Below are 24,419 nucleotides of genomic sequence, written 5' to 3'. Positions count from 1 at the left end.
TTGACTTCATTCAGTTTTTGTGATCATTTGGTCACCGCTGTGAAAGAGGAGACAAAGTCGCCTCTTTTCAATCGTAGGTGTTAACTCCGGTGGTCTGTTTTGGATTGTGATCGCGACCCTTCCATCGATTATATTTATCAGTCGATTTCTTTGGAAAGGTATGCGCAATTATGGTGGTGCTGTATTTTAAGCAAAAGAGAGCGAAGCACACAGATTTCTGTGGGTGTGCCATTCCTGTTGATTTTTAGGGGCTGGTTCCACGTAGTATTGTTCCTCTTTTGACAGTTTCACTCAAAGATGCCATACCATACATGGGACCACAGGCCTTGCTTCGTTTTGAGAGAATAGTACGAAGCAGGTTCTGGATGGGACAAATCTCTGAGCACCAAAAGCCAACGCTGGCTTAACTAACCTCTGCCTGTAACCTGTATACTGACTGGGAAAGGAAAGGAAAAACCAACCCTTGTGTTGACTCCCTTGAATTAAAGCTCTTCTAGTTTTCTAACCTGTTCCCTAGCCACACCGGTTGTTGCCGGCTTCACTTTTAGGGCTTCCTTGGTTGTTTCTCTCTCTTACCTTTCCCGGTTACACCAGCCATCTTCTTTTTTATTTATTTTTTTAAAAGTAAAGGATTTTGGGAAAATGATATAAAAAAATTGAATACAGTGGCGTTTCTGAATATCATTTCTGTTTTAAAATTTATGTCTTTTACAAATTAATTAATCTCTCAAAAGTTTATGAAGATTCAAAGATAAAAAAATAATAATATATTGTAGCCAATAAATAGAAAAGAAATAGGTTAATGTGGTAGGTGAAAAAAAAAAGTTAAAAAAAAATAAAAAGAAAGATAAAGCCATATTGGGTATCCATTTTTTATGCTTCTTATATCGTTAAAAAGATCTTGACAAGATGATTTTAACTATAAAAATTATTAAACAATATCATAATTAACCCTAAATAAAACCTTTAATCAATTATGATCCTGTTTGATGGTTTTTCGAGATGTAGTTGGAATTATCTGGTCAAGATTTTTTCTAATAATATCGAGTGTGTCAAAAATAGAGCTTCATTGTGTTCTTGATAACCCTTTTTTTTTTCCCTTTGTTTTCTTCTCTCTCATGGAGATCAACTTATCTCCTTCTTTTTTATTTGTTATTAAATCTTAAGGTATAGTTTAACTATTTAAGAGTGCGGTTATGTCACACTTTTTCAAATTTTTTATTTTTTTAAATTTTTTTAAAATCATATATTTTAGTTTTTTTAATTGTTCTAATGCAATAATATCAAAAATAAAAATATATATATATTATTTTGATATATCTTCGAGTAAAAAACACTTTAGAACATAATTTCAAGCAATACCTAAATCTTATAATTTAACCATTAAATCTTAAAAAACCTATTATTCTCAACAGCAGTCGCGTTGAAAATTATGTTATTTTTCTAATAATTTTTAAACTCATGTTATTTTTCTAATATTTTTTTTAAACTATGTTACGATAGTGAAAAAACCTTCTTTTTGTTAAGCAAGATGACCATTACTGGTGCCATCATTATCAAGTGCGCGTCACAGCCGTCTGTTTCGTTTGACCTTTGTGGAGTTGGTGATTGATCAAAATGTAGAAAATTGAAATGAACTTGGTTTAACCACTCGGTGACACAGTCGAATGAAATTGACAATATATCTTTGTTTAAATTCACCATCTAAGATTTCACCATGAATCGTGCACTTCTTTTATTAGAACCAGTTCAATTAAATAATATTTAAGATTTCGAAGTAAATAAATGAAACCGTACACATGTTTTTAATCTCAACCTCGGATTGGCAATCAAAAAATTAAAAGAGAGGATAGACCAGTGCTAGATAGTTCAATCCTTTTTCAGCAGTGAAACTGGCTAAATCTCCTGGGAAGAAGGATTGAGATTTCATAAATTGGTGGTGTGGGCACAGAATCCTCTTGTCCTGGGGGCATTTTCTTTTGATCCCAGGCAGAAACCACCTGCACAGTTAGTTTTTCAAGGGGGTGTACGTGAGTGTGATAATAATTGTTTTTCAAAGTGTTTTTAATTTAAAAATATATTAAAATAGTATTTTTTTATTTTTTTAATTATTTTTAATATTAGTACATCAAAATAATCTAAAAACAATTATATATATCTATTAAAGTTAAAAAAAAAAAAATTCAAAAATATTACTGTAACACAAAAACAAAGGTGGTATAAGTGTGTATCTACATAACGCATGCGTGAAGAAAGAAAAGTCCTCTCCTGTCCTCTCCTCGATACCTTGCCTAAGGAATGCTTCCATTGGTATTGTGATAGCTGTTATGGTTATGGTTTGAAAAAAATTGTTTTATAAAATGTACTTTTAGTTGAGGGTGGTTTGAAAAAATAGGTGTTTGGTTAAAACTGTGATTGAAATTGAGGTTGAAAAAAAAGTAATTTAATGTGTTTGGTTAAAAGTGCTTTTGAAATTGATGTTATAAAATAACTTTACAGGATATATATTAATATTGATGGTTTTTAATTTAAATATTATGGAGTTAACTATTGTTATTACATCGTGAAATAAATCATACTTTATATATATAAAAAAATTATTGTTTCATTAAACTATCTATAATTTCATTACGTACAAAATTTATCCGACAAAAACTACAAAATTAGGTAAAATATTACCAGGAATAAAATTGAGATTATAGTACAAGTAAATGTAATGCACCTTAAACTAATTTTTTTTAAAAAAAAATTGTTGTTCACGTTCAGTGCGAGTAAAATTAATTAACTACACTGATTATATATATATATAAAAAACTGTTCAGTGAACAGTGGAGCCATGCATCCACTGTTCACTGAACAGTGAAGCATTGTTCTTTTGTTGCATCGTGCAGGAAGCAGCTCCTAGCTGCTTTCTTTGTTCCTGCGTTTCAAACACAGTATTGCATGGGCTCCATGTACAATAATAAGCAGTTGTTACTTAACTAATCAGTTTACACAATTTAGCCGTAGGAAACGTGAACGCCACCACGTAGCCAAACAGGTTCTTAATCAAAGCATAAAGCCAGGTTCCATTTTGTCCATTCCATTCACCAAAATAGGAAATTTAATTTAGTGGAGGAATTCAGCAGGGACGACGTTCCATAAAAAATTAATTTTTTGTTTGTTAAAAATTAATTTTTTTATATGTTTTGAATTGTTTTAATGTGTTGATTTTAAAAATAATTTTAAAAAATAAAAAAATATTATTTTAATATATTTTAATATGAAAAATACTTTTAAAAAATCATAACTATTCTTCCTAATAGAAGAAAAAAGTTATTTTTAAGCCAAAACTCTGAAATTAAACAGTGTAGTTTACAAATTAAGAAAATTAAAAAACATTTTACAGTATAATGGAAGTACACCCTCCTCCCTCTTCAGAGTTCAGACAACCTATCTCTCTGTAGGTCTTAACTTCCCAATCTTATTACAGTCCACCCTCCAATAAATTGTATATTATATATATATATTAAATAAAAGCAAAAGCTCTCTCATTGGCTCTCTCTCTGCATCCCCTTTCCTCAACCAGGGGAGGAAGTGACAAAGTTGTATCAAAAGTCAAAACAACCCCATCATTTCTCTCTTAAACACAACCAAAATTCTCATAGATTGATTTCTATGATTTTTTTTATAGGTTAATAAAATTGAAATTGAATAAAACTGATCCATCAAATTCAAACCTAACAATAATTAATTATTATTTTAAAAAATCATTCATTCCCCTCCCTTTGCTTCCAAACAGTAACAGCAGCAGCAGCAGTAATAATAATAAACAAATAAAGTAAAGCAAAACCATAAAGCATTTCTTCTTCTCTCTCCTCCCTCGCTTTCCTCTCATTTCTCCCTCGCCAATCTCCATTACATCCCTGTCTTTTCATCTTATCTTACAACCCCTTCCTCTCTCCATCTCTTTAATCATCTATAGTTTGTATCAATTTCTTAGGGTCTTGAAGGAACGCAAAGAAACTCAAAATCAATGGATTCGGAGGACGAGTTCGATATGCAAGACGCGGCTGCGGAATCGGCGGAGGATGATTTCTACAGCGGCGGAGAAGAAGATGGTTTCGACAGCGACGATGCTGACGTCGCCGATTATGAGTTCATCGATAACGACTCGGATGATTCCGATGATCTCATCTCTCATCGCCACCAGGTACTTTTTTACTCCTCATGGCAATTCTGTAATTACCATCCTGATTTGATGCCATTTGTTTGTTGTGTCTCTTTTTAAGCTTTGATCTGTGTAGTTTACCAGTAAAGTTCGATTCTTTCTGTCAAATCTGTAAATTCTAGGAATGAATTTTGTAATTCGTTTACTGAAGAATTTGTTTAATGTGAAAGCAAAACTATACGGTTTTGAGTGAAGAAGATATACGGCAGCGACAAGATGATGATGTTATGAGGATAGCTACTGTGCTTTCCATCTCAAAGTTTGCGGCCAGTATACTTCTCCGGTACTATAACTGGTAAGGCAGTAATTGACATGGTTTCATATTGGATGCTACGGTCTTTTGTTTGTTTGAATGAATAAAATGAGCCTTTTTGGTCTGTGGGTGTACATCTTAGTGAAGAATATTTGTATTCCTCTGGATTTACAGGAGTGTGAGTAAAGTGCATGATGAATGGTTTGCGGATGAGGAAAAGGTTCGAAAGGCTGTTGGTTTACTGGAGGAACGGGTTGTTCCATTTCCTGATGGTAGAGAAGTATGCAGTTTATGTTTTGCTTGCTTGCTTTCTTTAATTATATTTTTTCTGTGAATTTGATGCGATGAATGCTCCTGCTTTGACAGATGACTTGCGGGATTTGTTTCGAAACTTATCCTTCTGATAGATTGCTTGCTGCTGCTTGTGGTCATCCGTTTTGCAATTCATGCTGGGCAGGTGTGTTGTATCCCAAGAACATCAAAGCCTCATCTCTGTTAGTTTTGTTGTAAGGTTATCTTGAATAATGCTTTGACATTTTATTATTCTTGTATTCCTGCCTTAATAATTGATATGTTCGTGAAACTATTGTGATTTTTCATAAAAGACGTGTCTGGTTTCCTTTAACATCATAAAAAAATGTATTACCTTTGAAGTATCTTTCACGTTGTTGATTTCATTGTTTGTTTTGTTCCGAGCATTTTAGGGAGTCAAAAATATTTCCCAGCTGAAAGTTTATTTTGCAAAATTAAAACTATTTGGTTTAGGGCTTTGAATTGTATAATGGCATTCCTAATGGCAATAGATGCGGGGGTGCAGAACAGCTTTTTTTTTTTTTTCTGGTCCAGCCGAATTCCTTGTTAGAGATATTTGTAAATAATTTCCCAATTAGTTTGGAAGTCATAGTGGAGGTGTGTTATCTCGAACGTGTCAGCTTTATTTCATCATTAATTCAAGGGCAGTCTCTTACTCTTGTCAGGAGCCGATTAATGAATTCCTTATTTCTCCTCTATTATTGTTCTTTTTTTCATCATTGTGGGAAATACAGTACAAAAAAGTGTTATTATGTGAACAAGTAGAGGTTACACTGTTTGAGCATCTTCTTCTAAATGAGGATGAGGTGTACTCATCATTACCAAGTGGTTTTGAAGTTTGCTATATATCTATTATGCTTACAGTTGTGACCACCACAAATGGAGAAACTGTGGCTGTCAAGTTGTTAAATATAGGGTAGAATTGCTCCTTCTTCATTAGAAAGAAAGAAGAGTACACCAAAATGTGGGTGCTGCACCGAATGCTGGTGGTTGTCTTACCTCTTTTGATATAAAATATACTGTCAAGGAGGAAGGGATAACTCCAAAACGAAGTATATTAGTGAGAGGTCCAGAGTAGAAAGTTTATCTTCTCTTCCATTAGCAGTAGTCATTATGGTTATGTCAAAACGTAGTTTTTGAAGTCTATATGGGCATTGGGAAGAAAGTTAGCATGTGAGAAATATAATGGTTCTATTGTTTATTAGCTGGTTTGTGTTATTGATTCACAAAGATTCCAAAGTTCATATGTAAATGCTTTTGATCTAAAAAGATTCCAAAGTTCATGTGTAAATGGAAGCAACATAAGAAAGACAGCAAATATAAGAACACAAAATTATACCGAAAAGGGATTACACGAAAACCCTAATTCAAAATTTTATTACTAAATATTTTCGTTTTAAGTAGTCTTCTAAAATACAAGCTAAATAACCTATTTATACTATGAAAAACATCCTAAACTAACCTGAAAAAATATTATAAGAGGTCCAAACCAAATAAGAAAAAAAATGGCAAGTCAACTAGGAAAATATTGCAAATCTCAAACAGTAACTTCTAGTCATTATCGAAAGACCTTCTTGATCTTTGATTGTTGTGAAATTTTAACGCTATAGGTAAAGTGCCTCTAGAATCTTTTAGCAAAATTTCAACCCAATCTAACAGTTGGATCAAAAGTCATGCCCAATAATTTAAAGCTATGTATTAATTTTTTTTTCTTGCACTAGTTCAAATTGCTCAAGTTCAAATTGCTCTTGCCTTGATTTCTTGGATATCCAATGAAGATTTTTCAACCTTTCACCCGCCCAACCTTTTCGTTAGAAACATCGTACCTACAAACAACATGCTCGTCCTCCCAAACAATGAAAGTAGTCTTAGAGTTACGTTGAAGACCATGTGCAACAACTCTTGTAGTATCCTTTTCAAACTCTGACTCAAAATTCAGCATGACGTTCTTGCCCTTGACAACAACTAAGATGTTTTCTGTTGGCAACACACCTTTGTTAACAACTCCAAATCCACCTTGAAATTCTTCAAACATCAACTTTTGACACTTAATTGTTAGCGATGACTAATAACTTGGTCCATTGATTTCTTCGTGGCCAGAAATTTCAAATACTTAAATATCTTAAAAGTTAACCCCAAAACACTCTTTTGGAGTATCAAATAATTCTTCACTTTCACGAGAGAATCATTGTAGATCCCAATTTACATAGCTTTTAGGATTTCAGCAACCCGTAAGCTTAGTGACATCTTGAGCTTCTTCTTCATCAAATTTTGGTGGTTGATTCCAATCCACACAAGAATTAGAATCATACATTTTTTTAGTGTCAATGTCATATTCATCCTGATAAAGAAGTTCCCTCCTTTGCTTATGCCCTTGAAACGGGTTCTCAAAATTAGTCATGTCTCCATGACCACTCTTCTCACGATCCTCCAATATTCTTTTCTTCATCTCTGCTAATTGATGTGAAAATTCTTCAACTTGCCTTTGCATGTTTATTACGTTCAGTCTACAAATTAATTTTGTAATTTGTCTTTGTATGTTATATCACCAACTTTTGAACATTTCACTCTTGAGAGGAATCTCTTATCCGAACATGTTTTGCTCAACTACCTCTTCCAACCATGGTTATTTAGTAGCACACAACAAACAAAATAACTTGAGATTGTAGCACACATCAAGCAATAACCTGAGATCGTTGGGCTCTAATACTAACTGACATAGATGGAAGTAACACAAGAAAGACAACAAGAACGACAACACAAAATACAAGCTAAATAACCTTATTTATACTATGAAAAACATCCTAAACAAAGCTGGAAAAACAATAAAAGAATTCTAAACCAAATAGGAAAAAAAATCCTAATTCAATTAGGAAAATATTGCAAATCCTGAATGGTAACTTCTGGTCATCTGCCACTCCTGCGAAATTTTAATTCCATAGGTAAAAGTGCCTCTAGAGTTTTCTAGCAAAATTTCAGCCCGATTCAGCAGTTGTATTAAAAGTTATGTCCAATAATATAAAGTTGTGTATTAGGAAAAAATCTCATCAATTGCTGTGTAGGAAAAATGGAAATTGCTTCTTTGTGGATGCTGATGAAACTGTGTAAGTAATGGCAGGGAAGATTGCTTTTCTAGCCTATGTTGTTGAAGAGAAGCAATTTTCACCTGGACATTGATAGCTCATTGTGCTGCATGCCAAAACTCATTGCAACATTTTAAATAATTATGTTTTGCTTTAACCCTTATACTTACATTTTTTTTCCTTTTTTTCTTTGATTTTTCCTTTCTAGGTTACATCAGTACAGCCATTAATGATGGTCCTGGATGTTTGATGTTGCGATGTCCTGATCCATCTTGTAATGCTGCTATTGGTCAAGATATGATTAATTTATTGACTTCTAATGAAGACAGTGAGAAACATTCTCGTTATTTCATAAGATCTTATATTGAGGACAATAGAAAGGTACTTCATTCTAAAATGTGCATGTGCAGGGATTTATTTTCTTTTATATCAAATTAATACTTTTGACCTCACTTTTTAGTGATGCTAAGTGCAAAAGAGTAAAGATTAGCTGTGATCATAAGCTAAAGCATGAGCTTTTTTTTTTTTTTTTTCAGTGATCTTTAAACATCAAAATTATAAATTTTCTACTTGTATAATTAACACAATCCATAGTCACTTCTTTTTCTTTACCAGCATTTGGTGTGCATACTATTTTCTGACTATTTAACTATTAGGATTGTGGCTTTGCTTAGGGACCAGTGAGCAAGGACTTTTTCTTTGCTCCAAGCATGCCTTACATTGAGCTTTCTTGTTAATCCTAATTTAGGAAGTAAGACCAAGACTCCCTGCCTAATCAGGGTTTGGAAATTTGTGCTTCTAGGATTCAGCTAAGTGAGGAACTGAAGCAGGGTTCAGGGTTTGATTTGGCAGGCTCCACCTCAGATTGAGACCTTAATTCCATGTTCATTATTTTTGAACTTGTTTCTCTTTGAGCTTAGTGTTGTCTGAATCAGTCCCACAATAAAATGATACTTTGACAGTCATCTTTTTAGTGACTTATGACAATCCATGAACCCATGAAACCAGGAAAAATGGGCCTGTTTATTGTGAACTTTTTTCTTCTTTTTTTGCAGTGTAATCGATATTATTTGGGTTATTTTGTAGACCAAATGGTGCCCTGCTCCTGGCTGTGATTATGCTGTGGATTTTATTGTTGGCAGTGGGAGCTATGATGTTACCTGCCGCTGTGCATACAGCTTCTGCTGGAACGTGAGTCTCTTCAAGCTTTCAAGGATCTCAGTTTTTCTTGCAGTTCTCTGAGAAACATGATTTTCATAATAGTTGCGCTTTTGTGAACACCTGATAATTCATTTTCTTGTCATTGTATCTCATATGGACTTGATTTTGCAGTGTACTGAGGAAGCTCACCGACCTGTTGATTGTGGTACTGTGGCCAAGTGGATACTGAAGAACAGTGCTGAGTCTGAAAATATGAACTGGTATGGAACATGAGAACAACATCTAGAACTATTCTTCTTTAATCATGTATTGTTTTGGCGGCTGAAGGATATCAATGAAGGACAATAAAGGGAATGCAATTTAGGGCTTGGGATGTTGGACTGGAATAGCTATCGTGGTTCTGAAGATTATGGCCATATCTGCACATATTTTACCTAGCTCATTCTTGAACTGCTTTGAGAACTAGTACTCATGATAGGAAGTTGATCTTGTGATAGACTTTTATTGATGTGGAAAAGTTAGTATATGAATTTGTAGTCAACTGAGCTGTATACAATAGAAATAATTCGTGCTGTGATCCATGCTGCATGTGATGTTTTGCTTGTAAGGTTCTGGGCAGGTTGTAGGCAGAAAGAGTCTCCATGTCTCCGGTTAATGGCTTTAGGGATAAGATAGGGACCAAAAGCAGAAACCCTTAAAAGTGCAAAATCATTGTGATTTGTATTGTTTCCCAATAAATATCTGTTCCCAAAATCATTGTGAGGAGAGTGGAATTATCATTTAATTTATCAGATAAATCTTATTTCTATGTTGTCAATTAACTTAGCAACTATCAAGTTTGGAGGATACACATTCATTGTTTACCCATGTAGCCTCATTGGAGGATACAGTTTTTTGGTGCATTGTAAGCACACGAGCACGGGCTTGCTTATCAGTAAATATGATTCGTGTGATGCTCTACTTGCCTTTGTACAAAATAATAATTAATTCCCCAGGAAGTCTTCTGCTCTGTTCTCAAAACTTCTCCATTCCCTAACAGTAAATTATATTTTCATTGAATTTCAGGATATTGGCTAATTCCAAGCCTTGCCCGAAGTGCAAGCGACCAATTGAGAAAAATCAAGGGTGTATGCATATAACATGCACACCACCTTGCAAATTTGAATTTTGTTGGTAAGCTAGCACGCAAGTTGTGCTCTTGCTCTCAACCAGGCAATCCTATCTTGTATGCCTTGGCAACATCAGAATTCTTTTGATACAGATTTACACTATGAATAAGCGATCCACAACCTCATTCTTTTACTTAAATTTGGAATTACTTCTCTCCAGAACAGATTTGATTCTATAGTGCATCTTCTTAATAACACTGTCAACTCAACAAGAGCTCAGCTTATATGAGCTAAATGCCTTAATCCATGTTTGTTTTAAACATCCTCTGTGCTTTGTTCTCCATAAAGAGAAGAAAGAAGAGAAGAAAAACAAGTTTTTTTTTCTGTGCATTTCGAAGCATATACTCATTTTATTAAATGTGATTGCAGGCTTTGCCTTGGTGCATGGTCAGATCATGGAGAGAGGACAGGTGGTTTTTATGCATGTAACCGTTATGAGACTGCAAAGCAAGAGGGAGTGGTATATTGGTTTTTTTCAGACATTTTCGTTTCTTATGCTTCTTGCATAGTGTTGTATAATCATCTGATGTTGTGTATTGGTTCTTCTGGTTGCAGTATGACGAGGCTGAGAAGCGAAGAGAAATGGCCAAGAACTCTCTGGAGAGATACACACATTATTATGAAAGATGGGCAACCAATCAATCAGTAAGTACAAACAGCTGACCTTTTTGCTTGTAAAGTTAATCCCTGTATGGTATTGACCTATCTCTCTGTTATCAATTGATCTTCAGATCATTTGTTTGGCACATATTGATAAAAAAAATATTTCTGGAAAGCACTGTATAAACGTTATGTGATATTCTTAGAAACATCTTTTCGTGATCAGGACCCTAAACTTTTAGGCTGAAGTTTGGCCATTAAAACTGGATTCATTATGAGGAAACATGAACTTTGGGAGAAATATAAAACTGAGGAATAGATATAGAGGCTTGGAGTTTGGGACGTGCTAGATTTTAGATCTTTGTTTGAGAACCCTAATTAGCCTTGTGTGTTCGATCAAAAGGTCAATTTATGCCGTGTTCTATTTTCCGACGACTCCAAGAATGACAACTCAAGTGGGGAGGAGATTGAAGATCTAGCAGCTGCACAAATTTGTTGTATTGCTGCTTATACAGTGAAGTGCAACTGGAGGAACCGATGGCTGACTGTGGCAGTATGTACTTGGATGGTGCAGTTTATAATAATAAGACCAACACCCTTAAAGATGAATGTGCCCCTCTAGGCACCAAGTCATTTTACCTAGGGTGCTAGGCACCAAAAGGTGCTCAGCTGAGCAATGCTATGCCCAACCAAAGCAGCACTGAAATGATTACAATTATTTTTTAAAATGTATTGAATGGGTCATATAGCTACTGTTTTCTTACTCTGTAATGCTATGAATTCTGTCACAGTATTTCTTTTGAATAATATGATTACCTGTCTCTTATATTCTGCCAGTAACTGAATTCCTAATCTTGCTTGACACGTTACTGATCTGAATCCATGGCTCTGAACTTCTCTTTCTTCCCTGCAGTCTCGGCAAAAGGCATTGGCAGACCTACAGCAAATGCAAAATGTACATGTAAGCACTACTTGCTGTCAACTATGTATGGCAGCTATCCTGTCATGGTTGATTCTTTGAGAGTAATTTTTACTGAAAGGCATGTCATACAGATTAGCACTTATTTTCCTAAAGTTGCATTGGCTAATGTCAACCAAGAAATTGTGGTAGCAACCCGGAAACTTGAAACCGTAAAACTATTATTTCGTTGTTGGAAATTTCTGTGGGTTATTGCACACCCAGCTAGAGATCAGGCCCGTGGAATAATTACAGATTTATTCTAGAATCAATTTTTTAATCAAAGATGACTGCAGTCTTCACTGTCTTAAGTAATTTGAAATCGATCTTATTCTCTTTGGGGAACAGAAAGTATACATGGGTACATACAAGCATATGATATGCACACTCTTGTAACTTTCAGATAGTGATGATTTTGTTTTTTTGTAGCTTGAGAAGTTGAGTGACATACAGTGCCAACCTGAGTCACAGCTGAAGTTCATAATAGAGGCCTGGCTACAGGTAAGCACTCCTATACGAACATAATATGTCCATTTCTGTTATTGTAAATTCACGATACACATTCATATGCAAGGCATTCGATATGTGGATTAGGACATTACAATTTGGCATACATGAGAACCTTTTGCAAGGATATATGATATTTTGGAGTTTGAGAATTTTTTTATGTGATTTTTGTTTCATGTAAATGGATGGCATCCCTTAATGCCTTTATTAGTGGATTTGTTTTTTCATTATGTACATGTAAGTATTTCTTCTCAAGTAATGCTTAGGCATATTTGAACTTCTTACTAAAACTCACTCGACAAAATGGTGTTTGTCGTATAGGAATATTTTCAAATTATGGGATGCAAATCTTTTCACATTTAATGACGCTATCATAATTATGGAATGGATGGAGTGGTTGATGTAATCACAAAATGCTGTGTCATTTAGTGAAAGACTTTTAGTTAAAAGTATCTCTAGCATTTTTCTTGTTTGTTTGTTTTTGTGTGTAATATTTATTTTATTTGTTTTGTCTGTCCACAGATAGTTGAATGTAGGCGAGTTCTAAAATGGACTTATGCCTATGGATATTATTTACCTGAGCATGAACATGCCAAGAGGATGTTCTTTGAGTATGTGCAAGGTAGGTCATTTCTTCCAATTCAATGCAGATAGTTCAATCATTTTGTGTTTTGATCGACGCCATTTACACAGGTGAGGCCGAGTCTGGATTGGAGCGACTTCATCAATGTGCAGAGAAGGAGCTCCAAACTTACCTAAATGCAGAGGGCCCGTCAAAAGATTTTAACGAGTTCCGCACAAAACTTGCTGGGTTGACCAGGTACTTCTTAAATATACACTGATTACATCACTAGAAACATAGTTTTCTTTCTGGATACTTTAGCCCAAATCAGAAGCTGCAGGAATCAGTCTCAGTTCTCTTGGAAAAGAGGGGCTAGGAAGTTACTTAAATTGTCTGTCTTTCTCCTGTCTCTGCCTTTGAATTTTCGAGTTAATAGGTTTTTTTGTTATTTTTTTGTGTGAAGTGTTACTCGGAACTACTTTGAGAATTTAGTCCGGGCTTTAGAGAATGGTCTATCAGATGTGGATTCCCATGGTACATGCAGCAGCAGAACAGCAAGCTCGAAGAGCTTGGGAGGTGGTAGCAGTAGGGCAAGAGCTGGTAGAGGCAAGGGCTCAACATCTAGGTCAAGTGGACCTAGTAGAATTATTGATGACCCAGGCCACTGGTCCTGTGAACATTGCACCTTTGCTAATATTAAGCCGGCCACCATTTGTGCGATGTGCCAGCAACGACGGTAAATCTCATTTCCTACATTGATTGGCCACCCGGATGAATCACCAGTTTGGCCTCTTTGGCTGTCCAGTTGTAACAAGGCCGTTAAGAACATTGCCAGGGAGTGCAAAAAGGGCTTTTTTAATCTCTTGGTCTGCAAAACCTAAACTGCAACAACAGAGGTGAACAGAAACAGAAGGTAAGGGTGGGAAAGGGACAGGAAACGCCTCTCGTTGTTTGTTGTCTTGTTTCTGGCATCAGCTGTATATAGTTCCTATCATCACTTCCATGTTAACTTAAAAGAGTATGATGAATCAGGATCCATGCAAGTGCATTCAGTCATATGATCATCTATCGAATTTACTAGTAGCCGTTTCTGGTGCTCTTAAGCTTTCAACTGTATTTTACGAGTAAAAACCTACCTGGGGACAATGGGCTTGCATTGCCCCAGCTAGAATGAAATAAATGTTGTACCATCAACCTTGACTTGATCTGCCAGATGAACAGCCTTAATGTGTAGCATTTATCTGCTTAATAGACATCTTACACTCTGGAATTCTGTCCATTCCTTTCCCCGGTCTTTTTCAATAACTTGATGCGGCATGCCTTTTTGTCCTTTCAATTTGTACGACTCCATCTAATCCGCTTCAAGGAAAAATAACGTGCTTCTGCTCATGTAATTCATTTGCAGAAAATAAACAAAGTTTGACTAAAGTCATGGAAGGAAAACCCAGTCTGGTGAGTATATGCTATTGAAAACAAGAAGCATGCTTTGTCTAGTCGATCAAATCTTGCCCACAGATAATTCTTCTACAGATTAGGGTGGATGTGAATCTGACAATCAGATTGTACTTTATCTTGTTATTGAGCTGGGAAAGACGAGGACTTCAACAAAACTCGCACAGAAAATAGCATGAGATGCAGACAGGGAATTTTGAAGATCAATATCGAAGCTTGTCACGTTCATGTTGTAGAAGATGATTTGAAAGGCTCCACCAACCTTGAATGAAGTGGAAAGAACTGCGCACCACAATTTATAACTCCAATCTACAAGCTAATTTCATCTAAACAACTGACAAAATGAGGGTATTGTAAGTAGCAAAAGACCTTGCTACCACCATCCACTAAAATTCAACCCCATGTGTAAATTAATAGATAAAAAATATACATATAGCATCAGCAAGACATTGAGCTTGTTAACATATACCATCACATACATTTAACTCCAAAACACTGAATCCAAGCTAAAGCCTAAAAATATCTCGGGCCACCGTAATATTGGGTTCATTTGTCATTTATTTCTCCTTTTTCAAGAAAAAAGACACAGAAGCACTCTGCAAGAAAGCAAATAAACAGCCAACATATTCACACCTCGGTAAGCTACAATTTAACAGAACAGGTACCAAAACTTATTGGTCATGTCCAACTCCAAGAATCCACTGCGCAAGATGAGTCAAATATGGCTCTGCTTGGGAACTATTGCTCAAGATTGGTCCCAGACTCTGAAGCTCAGCATTGAATTCCCTCTCAAATTTGCTACAAAAATATGATGGTGAATGAGGTTTTTCTTTTTCTTTTTGTGTGTGTGTGAGCGTGTCTATTGAATAGCCAATCAGCAAGACTTACAGTATAGAATCAGTGACACTTGCGTTTTCAGTTGTCATTGTTAGCATGCGAGATGGGCGGCTTGATTTGGAATGTTCCTCTAGCTTTGGAATGCTGATGGAAGATGATATCAACCACTGAGTTGCAGCTGCATACTGCAAGCATAGGGATTGCAGCCTCTCCACCTTCTGCAATCAGAAATTCCATTAGCGAGAATAAACCGAAAGGATGAATGAGTGAAATAAAAAAGCAATAACTAGGCATTGCCCTTCCAAAAGAGTGCCAGCATATTCATGCTTCAATATATAGTTTTCATCTGGTAATGGACAATCTTGTGTATTGCTTCCAGCCTCATGCTCATCCTATTGGAACTAAAATGAGATCCCAAATCAGTAATGTCATTAAATTTAGCGAACGACATTCCAGACATGCAAAAACTCTATTGCAGTGGTACAAGTTAAGCTTCAATATTCACTATTCAGAGGACAAGTGGACAAGATAAAGACAGGGAAAAGGATAAATTGTGTTTACTGTCAGGACCTATTGATAGAAGAGCTGCGACCAAAGAGGATTTTCAGCTCTCTGAATCACAGGAAATTGTTATCGAGTCAGGGACACTTGTGCCTTTGAACCACAGATTTGCTATGAGGCTCAAAGTAGATTGTCATAGGTCAAAGAAATGATGGATACATTCTTTTTCTCTGGATAATAAAACAAGATTTTGAACAAGCCAATCTGAAGTCCATCATGCTTTAGAAAAGAAAAGAATTCCTCTAAACAACAACTCCTGTTCTCTCTCGTTTCATTTGAAAGTAAGCAGGAACTTGTTCCTGAAAAAAGTGAAGTTTTGCTGGGAAGTTGTAATCATTTTCATCATATTTCTCCCAAGTTTGTCCCCCATTCTCTTCCCTTTCTTGATTTTCCTTCCCAAAACCCAAATTCATTACTGATCCAGTGGTTTAACTTGAATGGACTAACTAGTTTTAGAAAATTAAAAAATAAGATGATGAAAATGAAAATGAACCTTGAGCAGTTCAGGTAAAAGAAGCAGACATTCTCTCAGGCACTTGTCGAGGAAAAGATCATGATATTGAATAACCTGTTGCATAAAGAACATAGTAAGATATATAGAAGAGTTCACAGACTCAAAACTTAGGTGGAACGCTTCCATATCTGTTGAAATGAAGTACATGCATTAAAAGTATAAAACAGTTGCTTGATATTGGATATCTTGAGTACATTAAAACCCAGCAAGTTAGTGCTGGCTGTACCTCATCTATGCTTTTGGCTGTCTGAAGTCTATTGTGCATCACATGCCAGTTAGGTTCAAGAACCTGAAAACAGATGTTTTAGTACTGCTATCAAAAACCATAAGCAAACTTGTATATTTCAAAATACTAGGGAGAAAAGGAAAAATAAATTGCAAATTAAAAAAAAAGGTAGTTTGAAGGATGCAGTCATTGATCAGATTATTATTTTTCATTCATTTTTCTTTAATGGGCAATGATAAAATTAAACCTCAAACCCTTCAATTTTCATGATTCTTTTGAACTTCATCAGGTCAGAAATAGTTGTGCAGATTCTCATATTCTTTTATCATTAATATCAACTGCAAGAGCATGTAAACTGTAAGTTCTGAGACAGACAACAATGGTACTGCTCAGCTGCACGCTCTTTAGGAGAGAGAAAAATCCAATTTATTTGACATGAAGGAATAATTTCAGGTTCAATAATATGTCCAAATATAAGTAGGCAACTTATAACCATGTCATGTGAGCCACATGAAGATCAGTCACCTTAGGGAACAACAAAACATTTGAGTAACATTAGAGAAATGAAATACCAGGAAACAGGAAAAAACAGAAGCTAGGGAAAAAATTCAAGTTTAAACCTAGTATGCAATAACTCAGCAAAACAAGTTCAAAAGATTTATGCCTAGGATAATACAGTAAACATACCTCAAATGTTAGATAGTGAAGAAGGCTGTTAATGAATTTCAGCATACTGCGACAGATTAGAGATGATCTAGAGATGGCGGTTCCACGCATATTAAGTGCACGAACTCCCTGCAAAGCATATTGGAAATGGATTAGAAGCACAAAACGATGTAGATAAAGTCTAGCTACTCTAAATGATACAATCTAGCCCATACTTGATGCACTTGCCAAGCTCCGCAAAGCTGGCGGTCTACATGTTTACAGCGAAACAGAAAGCGGAAAATCAACTGGTATTTTGCCAGGGCTTTTCTTGAGATAACAATAGATAATGGCCATTCAACCTGAACAACATGAAAAGGCTCAATAATTACAAGATATTTTAGATAAGAAAATTGTGGTCAGGATAGAAAGTGATTAAGAGTGGAAAATATCAACAAAGCAAAGGTATGAACAATTTGAGAAAAAGAAAAGGTACAAAGAAATGCCATTTATAATCTCCAACAAGAAACTTCAAGGGCATGTCAAAGAGCAGACCTTGTAACTCAATGAAAATGTCTCAAGACCAGTAATGTTCAGTGGCTCTGCTAGATCATTACCATCGGAAACAGTCCTCACTTCAAGATCTTTCAGGGTGCTCAATCTTTTAAGCAAGGATGATCTTTCCTGTAAGCAAAAGGTTGTAATAACAGATAATGTAATTTCAAATTTGCAAGTTTCACCTCTTAAAAGAAAAAGGGATTAACCTACTTACCACACAGCATGTCAAGTCCTCATGACATGGATCTACTGCAGCTGCTGTAGTGCGCAGAGCAAGGTCTAACAGCGACTAAGCAACCAAAGAGTGTGCTTTCAGATATCATTGTTATACTCAGCTTAATAATTCTTCTGCAGGTTAAATTTCATTTTAACAAAAATATAAAAGGATGAAACCTGTAACTTCTCCACTGAAATCTCATCAAACTTTTTTGTGAGCTCATCCCGAGCTATATCCATAAAATGCACCAAAAAGTCACCCTGAAATTATTCAGTTAGGTTAATATAGAAGAAATTGAAATAAGAACCAATCCTCAACACATTAAGCAAAAGAAATTGCTTATTTGGGAAGGCAGCCCCACCCCACTCCCAACAAACAAAAAAATTGGGGATGAAAAACTAGGTAAAAAAGGACACATCAAATTTCCCTACATACTGAGAAATGCAATAGAAAGCCTGTTAAGCACATAGACAAGTAAATGGTCCCCTAAAGTAGATCCTCTCATTTCATGACAGCAACCATTTAACAAGGAAGAGCTGGTTTGAAAGCTAACAATTTGATCTGCACCCGGGCACTCTCAAATCACTTGGTACCCCACTCTCAAATCACTATCTTTGAAAATCTAGGTCTGAAGACCAAGCATGCTCCTCACTCAGGGCTTAAAAACCTCATGCTATGTTGCATGCTTGACCTTGACAAATCAAACAGATGCTTGAGAACCAAGTGTGCAAACCGTTCATCTAACAAGCACGGCACATTAAATTTTTTATTGAAAAGGTGCTAGAAATTTGCAAATAAAATCCACCAAAAAGTGATTCCCAATCTTACGTGACAGGGAAAAGGAAGTAAAGATAGAGGTAGCCTTGACTGGCCACCTCACTATACACAAACAAGTAGATATTAACCAGTTTCACAAACAACCCACTGAAAGCATAGAATAAATCTCAACAATGGTTTAAATGGCAGTCAACTAATCAGAAACTAGAAGTACCTGATCAAGAAGAAGGTAGTGCTTAATAGACCGCAGCTTTCCCATTAGATCATACTGCAGCAAAGAAGAAAAAAACCCAAGAGAAGAACATTTTATTATAGGAAACTTGGCACCATGGAAAACAATTTCAATTTCCATGGATGATAATATAAGCAGAGCATAAAGTCATTCAAGTATATAGATGAAAATTATCATGCCGATGCAAACTGATGCTTACCTTTTCTTTAATGAGATTTAAGAGCTCGCCGCTGGCAAAGTCATAAGCAGCTTTTATACACTCTAGATAATGATGGTTTGAGCCAAAGATCGTTAGTTTATAATTTTCTGAGGCAGGGACCTAAACAGTAAACAACCAATCATGGATTCGAGGGTAAGTACCAGTCGCCATACGAGTATGAAATATGTTCTACGTTCTGAGGGGATAGTAATGAACAAACCTGGACATTGTGTCCACATTCTCTCATGACATTCAAGTATTTTCCTGTGGTCAAAATTGTCCCAGCAATATTTGCAAGGAAGCTAGGAATTCCTTCCTTAAGGCTGTAACGTTGCCGCCAATATTTGGCATCATAATCTTGTGTGAGGCTCTCCTAATGAAAAACAAACCGTGACCATCTTAAGCAAATTTTAAGCGCTCATGATCACAAATAAAGTCATTATACCTTTTGAAGAGATTTGTTCTCAGCAATGAAAAATTCACCATATGGATCATCAATCACTCCTTCATAGACCCACCTACAAGTTTCATTTCCAAGTAAAGAAGAAGATAAATCAAATAAAATTGCAACCTTATGATGCCAAAAGGTAAGAAAAGCAGAGAAATGCTCAGACTGGCAGTGCATGAATAGTAAGAAACATCAGTAAATCTATCGTGCCTCTTCAAATCAAGTACAGAAACTGACTTTTACTTTAGGCAAAACAGAATCCAAATCAAAGCAGCATTTAGAGTTTAAAATGCAGTCTTAAATTCTGAATATATGGAACATGAAAACAGACAAGGGGCATGCACATGAAACCAAAGAGAGATGACAACATGATCGATCATGGAAAAATAAAGTGTTACACACATATCTACAAAGTGCATGGCATATCCTTAGCTTTGGTACATTTCTTTTACATTTTATTTTAGATCATAACAAAAATTAAAATTAAAAAAAATAATAGCAGCTTGCATATAGACCAGTGAAGCTTTATCATGGGTTTTGCAAAGACCAAATACAAGAGCCACTACCACAAAGGAGAAGTTACAGTACATATTTTGTAGGGACAACGAATAGTAAGCCATTGCTGCCGAGCAATATTAACAGCAAATGGAAGAAACTAAGCAAACCAGCAATTTGTTAGCTTGATAGTTTCAAATTCAGATATTTTAAAGGCAGGTTTTGATAGTATTGAAGGAGAGGAATTTGTTAGCTTGTTGCAGTCTTAGAATTTGCATGGAAGGGGATGATTTTTGCAACCACCTAACATGAGTAGATGACAAATCAATTGTCCTTGCCAAATGTGCAAATACAAGTTTCCCTTCATGGATGCCCCAAAAAAGAAAGGACATGATGATTTAGTCAGTCAAAACTAAAATGCAATTACTATTATCTTAAAACGCTCTTAAAAGCATGATCCATGACAAACCTCATGGATGCCAAAAAAAAAAACGATTCAATAGTAAGCTTGCAGAACGCACCTCTCTAATATGCTTAGGTATGCATTGCTTGCACATTGCGTCATCTTTTCTAGCAGTGATCTCACTGCATTATCACCAGCCATTGCCTTAGCCTGGAATTAGAAGGGGGGAAAATGTTGGAAACAAAAGAATAAAATTCTAAAAGTTTAAGAGCATGAACTAGTGAGGCAAAGTTAATTCTGCCAAGGAAAACAGTAATGAAAACAGCCATATGTTCACTCAGCAAATCAAGTAAACGAAACATGACAATTCACCTGACTCTGCAGGAGGTTAAGGACAGACGAACCGGTAAAATTATTTGCTGAAGCCTTCTGTGTCACAATGGATAAAGCTTGCATTGAACCCATCATGGGCTGCAATGTAGCATGAAAACCCCTTGAGAAAAGAATCCAAGAAATGGTTATGCAGATTTGGAGCAAATTCAATTAATCAAACCTGACAGTAAAACCACAATCCTTGTATGGAAAGTCTTCCAAGTCGAAATTGGTGTTCAAGCTGTGCGACCATGGCCTGATAATCCTAATTAAAAAAATAAATCAGAGATTACTTTCAGTTGAGGAGAAACATTTGTATCTAAGACTTTAATGAGCAGCTAAATCTGGGCAGTAACAAGATAATCACATTTCAAAACAGAATGACTCCCTTTGTTTATGCTGAACAGCATACCTGTGGCTCAACTTATGGTGAAGACACACGTTCTGTTAGAAGGAATGATGCAAGAAAGGGGAAAAAAGAAAATAATAATAATAATATATATATATATGTGTGTGTGTGTGTGTGTGTATATATATTATATACCATTAGGCAAAACAGTCCTGATTATGATAACTGTCCATAAGGTTTTGGTGTCATATTTACTCCATTGTTTTACTAATTTTAGATGGTTAAGAACAAGCACGTGTTAAAGACCTGATTGGGGTCTGACCATCACATTTCAAGGGCATTTCCTCCTGTATTTTAAAGTTATGCTTCTTTGTCAAACTAGGCTTGCTCTTACTTTCTGCTCACTTGTGGCTAAGAGGAATGTGTGTTCAGGAAAGAACCAGGACTACTAAGAAAGAAAAAAAACTGCAGCCATCACCATGCAATATAAGCTTAAAAAAACTATTAAACAGATAGGAGCAACAATGTTACAATAGCAAAAAAGTGAGATGGGCATGCAGCAACCACCGTGCCACACATGTATAATAATCAAAAGACTTGCAACACAAAGAACCTACTAGAAGAAGTGCCTTAAGCGCAGCAGCAAAGGCATGATTAACTAAACCATTCTTGAATTGTGATCTGGACTCGACAAACTGGTCAATCAACAGATAGCTCTCACACAAAGGGAACATCCTTTTTGCCAGTTCCTGAAATGATGTCTTTATCAGCTTAAACGATCAGGCATAACAATCCATCAATATGCATGATTTAACTTAAAAAGACAAACTTATTCAGGCACACTGTCAATGACAGACTTATGAGATAAGCATCTGTCAACAGGCTCTTTGCCAACATACCTATGTTCATTCATGCAAATACACACACATAGATACATGAATGGGGATAACCCTCTACTTCATACCTGGATTGCCAAGTCCATGGAAGCATCGACCTGGAAAGAGATATGATCCTCCTTTCCACGTACTCTTCTAATTGAAATATATCGTCCTTCAATTCCAACCATAGCAGACAAGAGGTCGTCAATGACGATAAGTTCCTATTTACCAAAGAAAATAGCAAGCAACAAAAATATTCAGGTAATTCACGAAGCCAGTAACCAAATTAGAAAACTAAAAATCATTTAAACCATAAAAGTAGTAGGATGAAGGTGTGAAAACATACCTGAACAGCAGCATTGTAATAGCCAATGGGTCTCTCCAAACCATGGCTGCTCAAATGCACAAAGTACATATATATAATGTTATATACACAGAATTTTAACCTATAAGAACAAAAGAGAGATAAAAATGCAATTAAGCAAATTATGTATATAGATTTTATTTATACCTAGATAAATCCATAGAAAATCCCTTGGTATCAGCGAGCCGCGAAGTTCCTTTCGTTTCCTAGATAAATACAAATATTCATAAAAGTTACAGCATAAAGCAGAATTTTATTTCAACAAAAATAAAAAAATGAGGCAAATAAAAAGCAACAACGGGAAATTTTCGTAACTCGAGTGGTAGAATTGTTCGGTTCTCGGGGAAGAAAAATAGAGAATGGAAATGAAGAAGAAAACCTGGTGGAAACGGCCGGTGAGGAAAGGTCTGTCAATATTCCAGCGAGGTGTTGAAGGGCACGATGTTGAGGTTGCTGTTGCTTTTTCCATTTCTCTCGATCTCTCTTTCTCTTCTCTCTTTCTATAGCTCTCGCATTATTTACTAAATCGAGGAGAAGAGCGGCTTTTTTTTTTTTTTGAAAAAGGTAGAGTGCGGGGGCGAGTGCTGCGACTGAAACTGGAACTGCTGCTGTTTGTGATCTGTTTCCTTTAAAGAAAAAAACAAAACCGAAACGAACGTTCATTTTTTAATTATGATTTTTTTTTTTAAATCATAGTTTAAAGTTATATACAGAGCAGTGCTGCTACACTCGAATAAAAAAAATTGAATGTAAAATAAATAATATTATAAAAAATTATTTGATATTATTATTAAATTTAACTTAAATTTTAAAATTTTATTTTTTATTCTAGTTTAAAATTAAACTTTAGCAGAGTTAACCAAATAGACTTGATAAATCTTAAGATAATCTATATAATAGGTAAAAAATTAATTTGATTTTAAAAAAATCAATATAATCTTTTTATTTTATTAAGACGTTGACATCTAAAAAATTAATATGATCTTCTTTAAAAAAATATTTTGTCTAGGTTATATTTTTTAAATATTAATTAATTTTTAATTATTTTTAAATTTTATAACGTTTTAAAAATATTATTGTAATTTATTTTTTATTTATATTTTTATTAATAAATTATATTTACATAATATACTTATAAAAATAAAAATTATTTGTTATTGGCAATCATAATTAACCTTCAAGAGAAAATAAATACAAACATATAAAATAAAAAGAATTGTTGAGATTAAATATTTATATGTGCATCGATCCTTTTTCTTTACTGTAAAGGTTAACTTTTTGTTTTTGTATCTAATTAACATTAACAGCTCATTTTTATTTTATTGGTTATATATATATATATAATTTATTCTATTAAGTGCAAGAAACATCTTTATATTTTTTAATTAAAAAATTATGATACTCGAAAAATGTATTTACAATGTATATACCTTATTCTCTTGTATTGAAAATTAATTTGGAACCCTACTCGTAGTAGCATAACGCATGTTACAAGACTAGATAAAGGTCTCCTCCGTGGACCATGGAGGCCTTGCCAGTGAATTCTATCAGGCGGCAGCGGTTTTGCGTAAATTGTTTTTGTAAAAAATAATATTTAGATGTTAATGTTTTTTTATATATAAAAAAAACTCAACGAATTAGGTTATAACCTTAGCTTACTAGTTAAATAAATTAATTTTATTTTAATCATGTAAAAAAATAACAGTAGTAAACAAAAAAAAAACAACTAGAATAACATGGAAAAAAAACCTTTTTCTCAATAATAGAAAATGATAATGTTCAATTATGAGTAAATTAAATATGAAATTGTGAAATGAAATGAAAAAATGATAATAAAACCGAGTACAAGTCAGCTAGCATAATAAATATATAATATCGGTAACAAAGAGTGAGCCATCTCAAGTTAACTCATTAAAGTAGTGTTTTATGTTACTGGGTTGATATAACTTGATAGGAAATAATTTGAAAAAAACCACATAGCTATTTAAAAAAAAAAACTAATGTTTAATGATAAAATCAAAAAATAAAATAATCTAGAAAAAAAGATGTCAACCCCATTAACTTTTTAAATATGTGA

The 24,419-nt window shown here is 34.8% G+C and overlaps 2 protein-coding genes across 2 annotated transcripts; one reads left to right on the top strand and one right to left on the bottom strand.

The window, feature by feature from the left end:
- The first annotated feature begins 3,661 nt into the window (after positions 1-3,661).
- On the top strand, positions 3,662-14,094 carry LOC133695886 (probable E3 ubiquitin-protein ligase ARI8). The gene is made up of 15 exons (XM_062117852.1): positions 3,662-4,192; positions 4,381-4,505; positions 4,638-4,743; positions 4,830-4,920; positions 8,067-8,239; positions 8,945-9,049; positions 9,191-9,279; positions 10,085-10,192; positions 10,558-10,648; positions 10,744-10,833; positions 11,702-11,749; positions 12,176-12,247; positions 12,776-12,875; positions 12,947-13,073; positions 13,279-14,094. Exons 1-15 carry the CDS (start codon positions 4,016-4,018, stop codon positions 13,553-13,555), a joined length of 1,779 nt encoding a protein of 592 aa, XP_061973836.1. The 5' UTR covers positions 3,662-4,015; the 3' UTR covers positions 13,556-14,094.
- A 560-nt stretch (positions 14,095-14,654) lies between these two features.
- Positions 14,655-22,958, bottom strand: LOC133695885 (gamma-tubulin complex component 2). Its single transcript, XM_062117851.1, has 21 exons — positions 22,722-22,958; positions 22,490-22,548; positions 22,325-22,370; positions 22,065-22,199; positions 21,718-21,849; positions 20,933-21,016; positions 20,752-20,850; positions 20,498-20,589; positions 19,479-19,551; positions 19,254-19,406; positions 19,034-19,153; positions 18,817-18,870; positions 18,002-18,085; positions 17,823-17,897; positions 17,606-17,734; positions 17,287-17,412; positions 17,093-17,200; positions 16,406-16,468; positions 16,159-16,233; positions 15,156-15,322; positions 14,655-15,065 (listed from the first exon to the last, which is right to left on the bottom strand). Exons 1-21 carry the CDS (start codon positions 22,809-22,811, stop codon positions 14,939-14,941), a joined length of 2,091 nt encoding a protein of 696 aa, XP_061973835.1. The 5' UTR covers positions 22,812-22,958; the 3' UTR covers positions 14,655-14,938.
- Between the last annotated feature and the right edge of the window lie 1,461 nt (positions 22,959-24,419).

This window comes from Populus nigra, chromosome 6, assembly GCF_951802175.1.
Source record: "Populus nigra chromosome 6, ddPopNigr1.1, whole genome shotgun sequence".
In the NCBI taxonomy this organism is placed as follows: domain Eukaryota; kingdom Viridiplantae; phylum Streptophyta; class Magnoliopsida; order Malpighiales; family Salicaceae; genus Populus; species Populus nigra.
The sequence above is the reverse complement of the archived record's forward strand: the minus strand, read 5'-3'. Positions and strand labels throughout refer to the sequence as shown.

Excerpts from the sequence above, each read along its gene's own strand:
- LOC133695886 (XM_062117852.1), top strand. The coding sequence starts at position 4,016 with ATGGATTCGGAGGACGAGTTCGATATGCAAGACGCGGCTGCGGAATCG. Across the intron at positions 12,248-12,775 it reads TAATAGAGGCCTGGCTACAG|ATAGTTGAATGTAGGCGAGT; the intron begins GTAAGCACTCCT and ends GTCTGTCCACAG. Across the intron at positions 13,074-13,278 it reads AAACTTGCTGGGTTGACCAG|TGTTACTCGGAACTACTTTG; the intron begins GTACTTCTTAAA and ends TTTTGTGTGAAG.
- LOC133695885 (XM_062117851.1), bottom strand. The coding sequence starts at position 22,811 with ATGGAAAAAGCAACAGCAACCTCAACATCGTGCCCTTCAACACCTCGC. Across the intron at positions 17,413-17,605 it reads CATTTTCATTGAGTTACAAG|GTTGAATGGCCATTATCTAT; the intron begins GTCTGCTCTTTG and ends CATGTTGTTCAG. Across the intron at positions 16,469-17,092 it reads TTCACTATCTAACATTTGAG|GTTCTTGAACCTAACTGGCA; the intron begins GTATGTTTACTG and ends ATCTGTTTTCAG.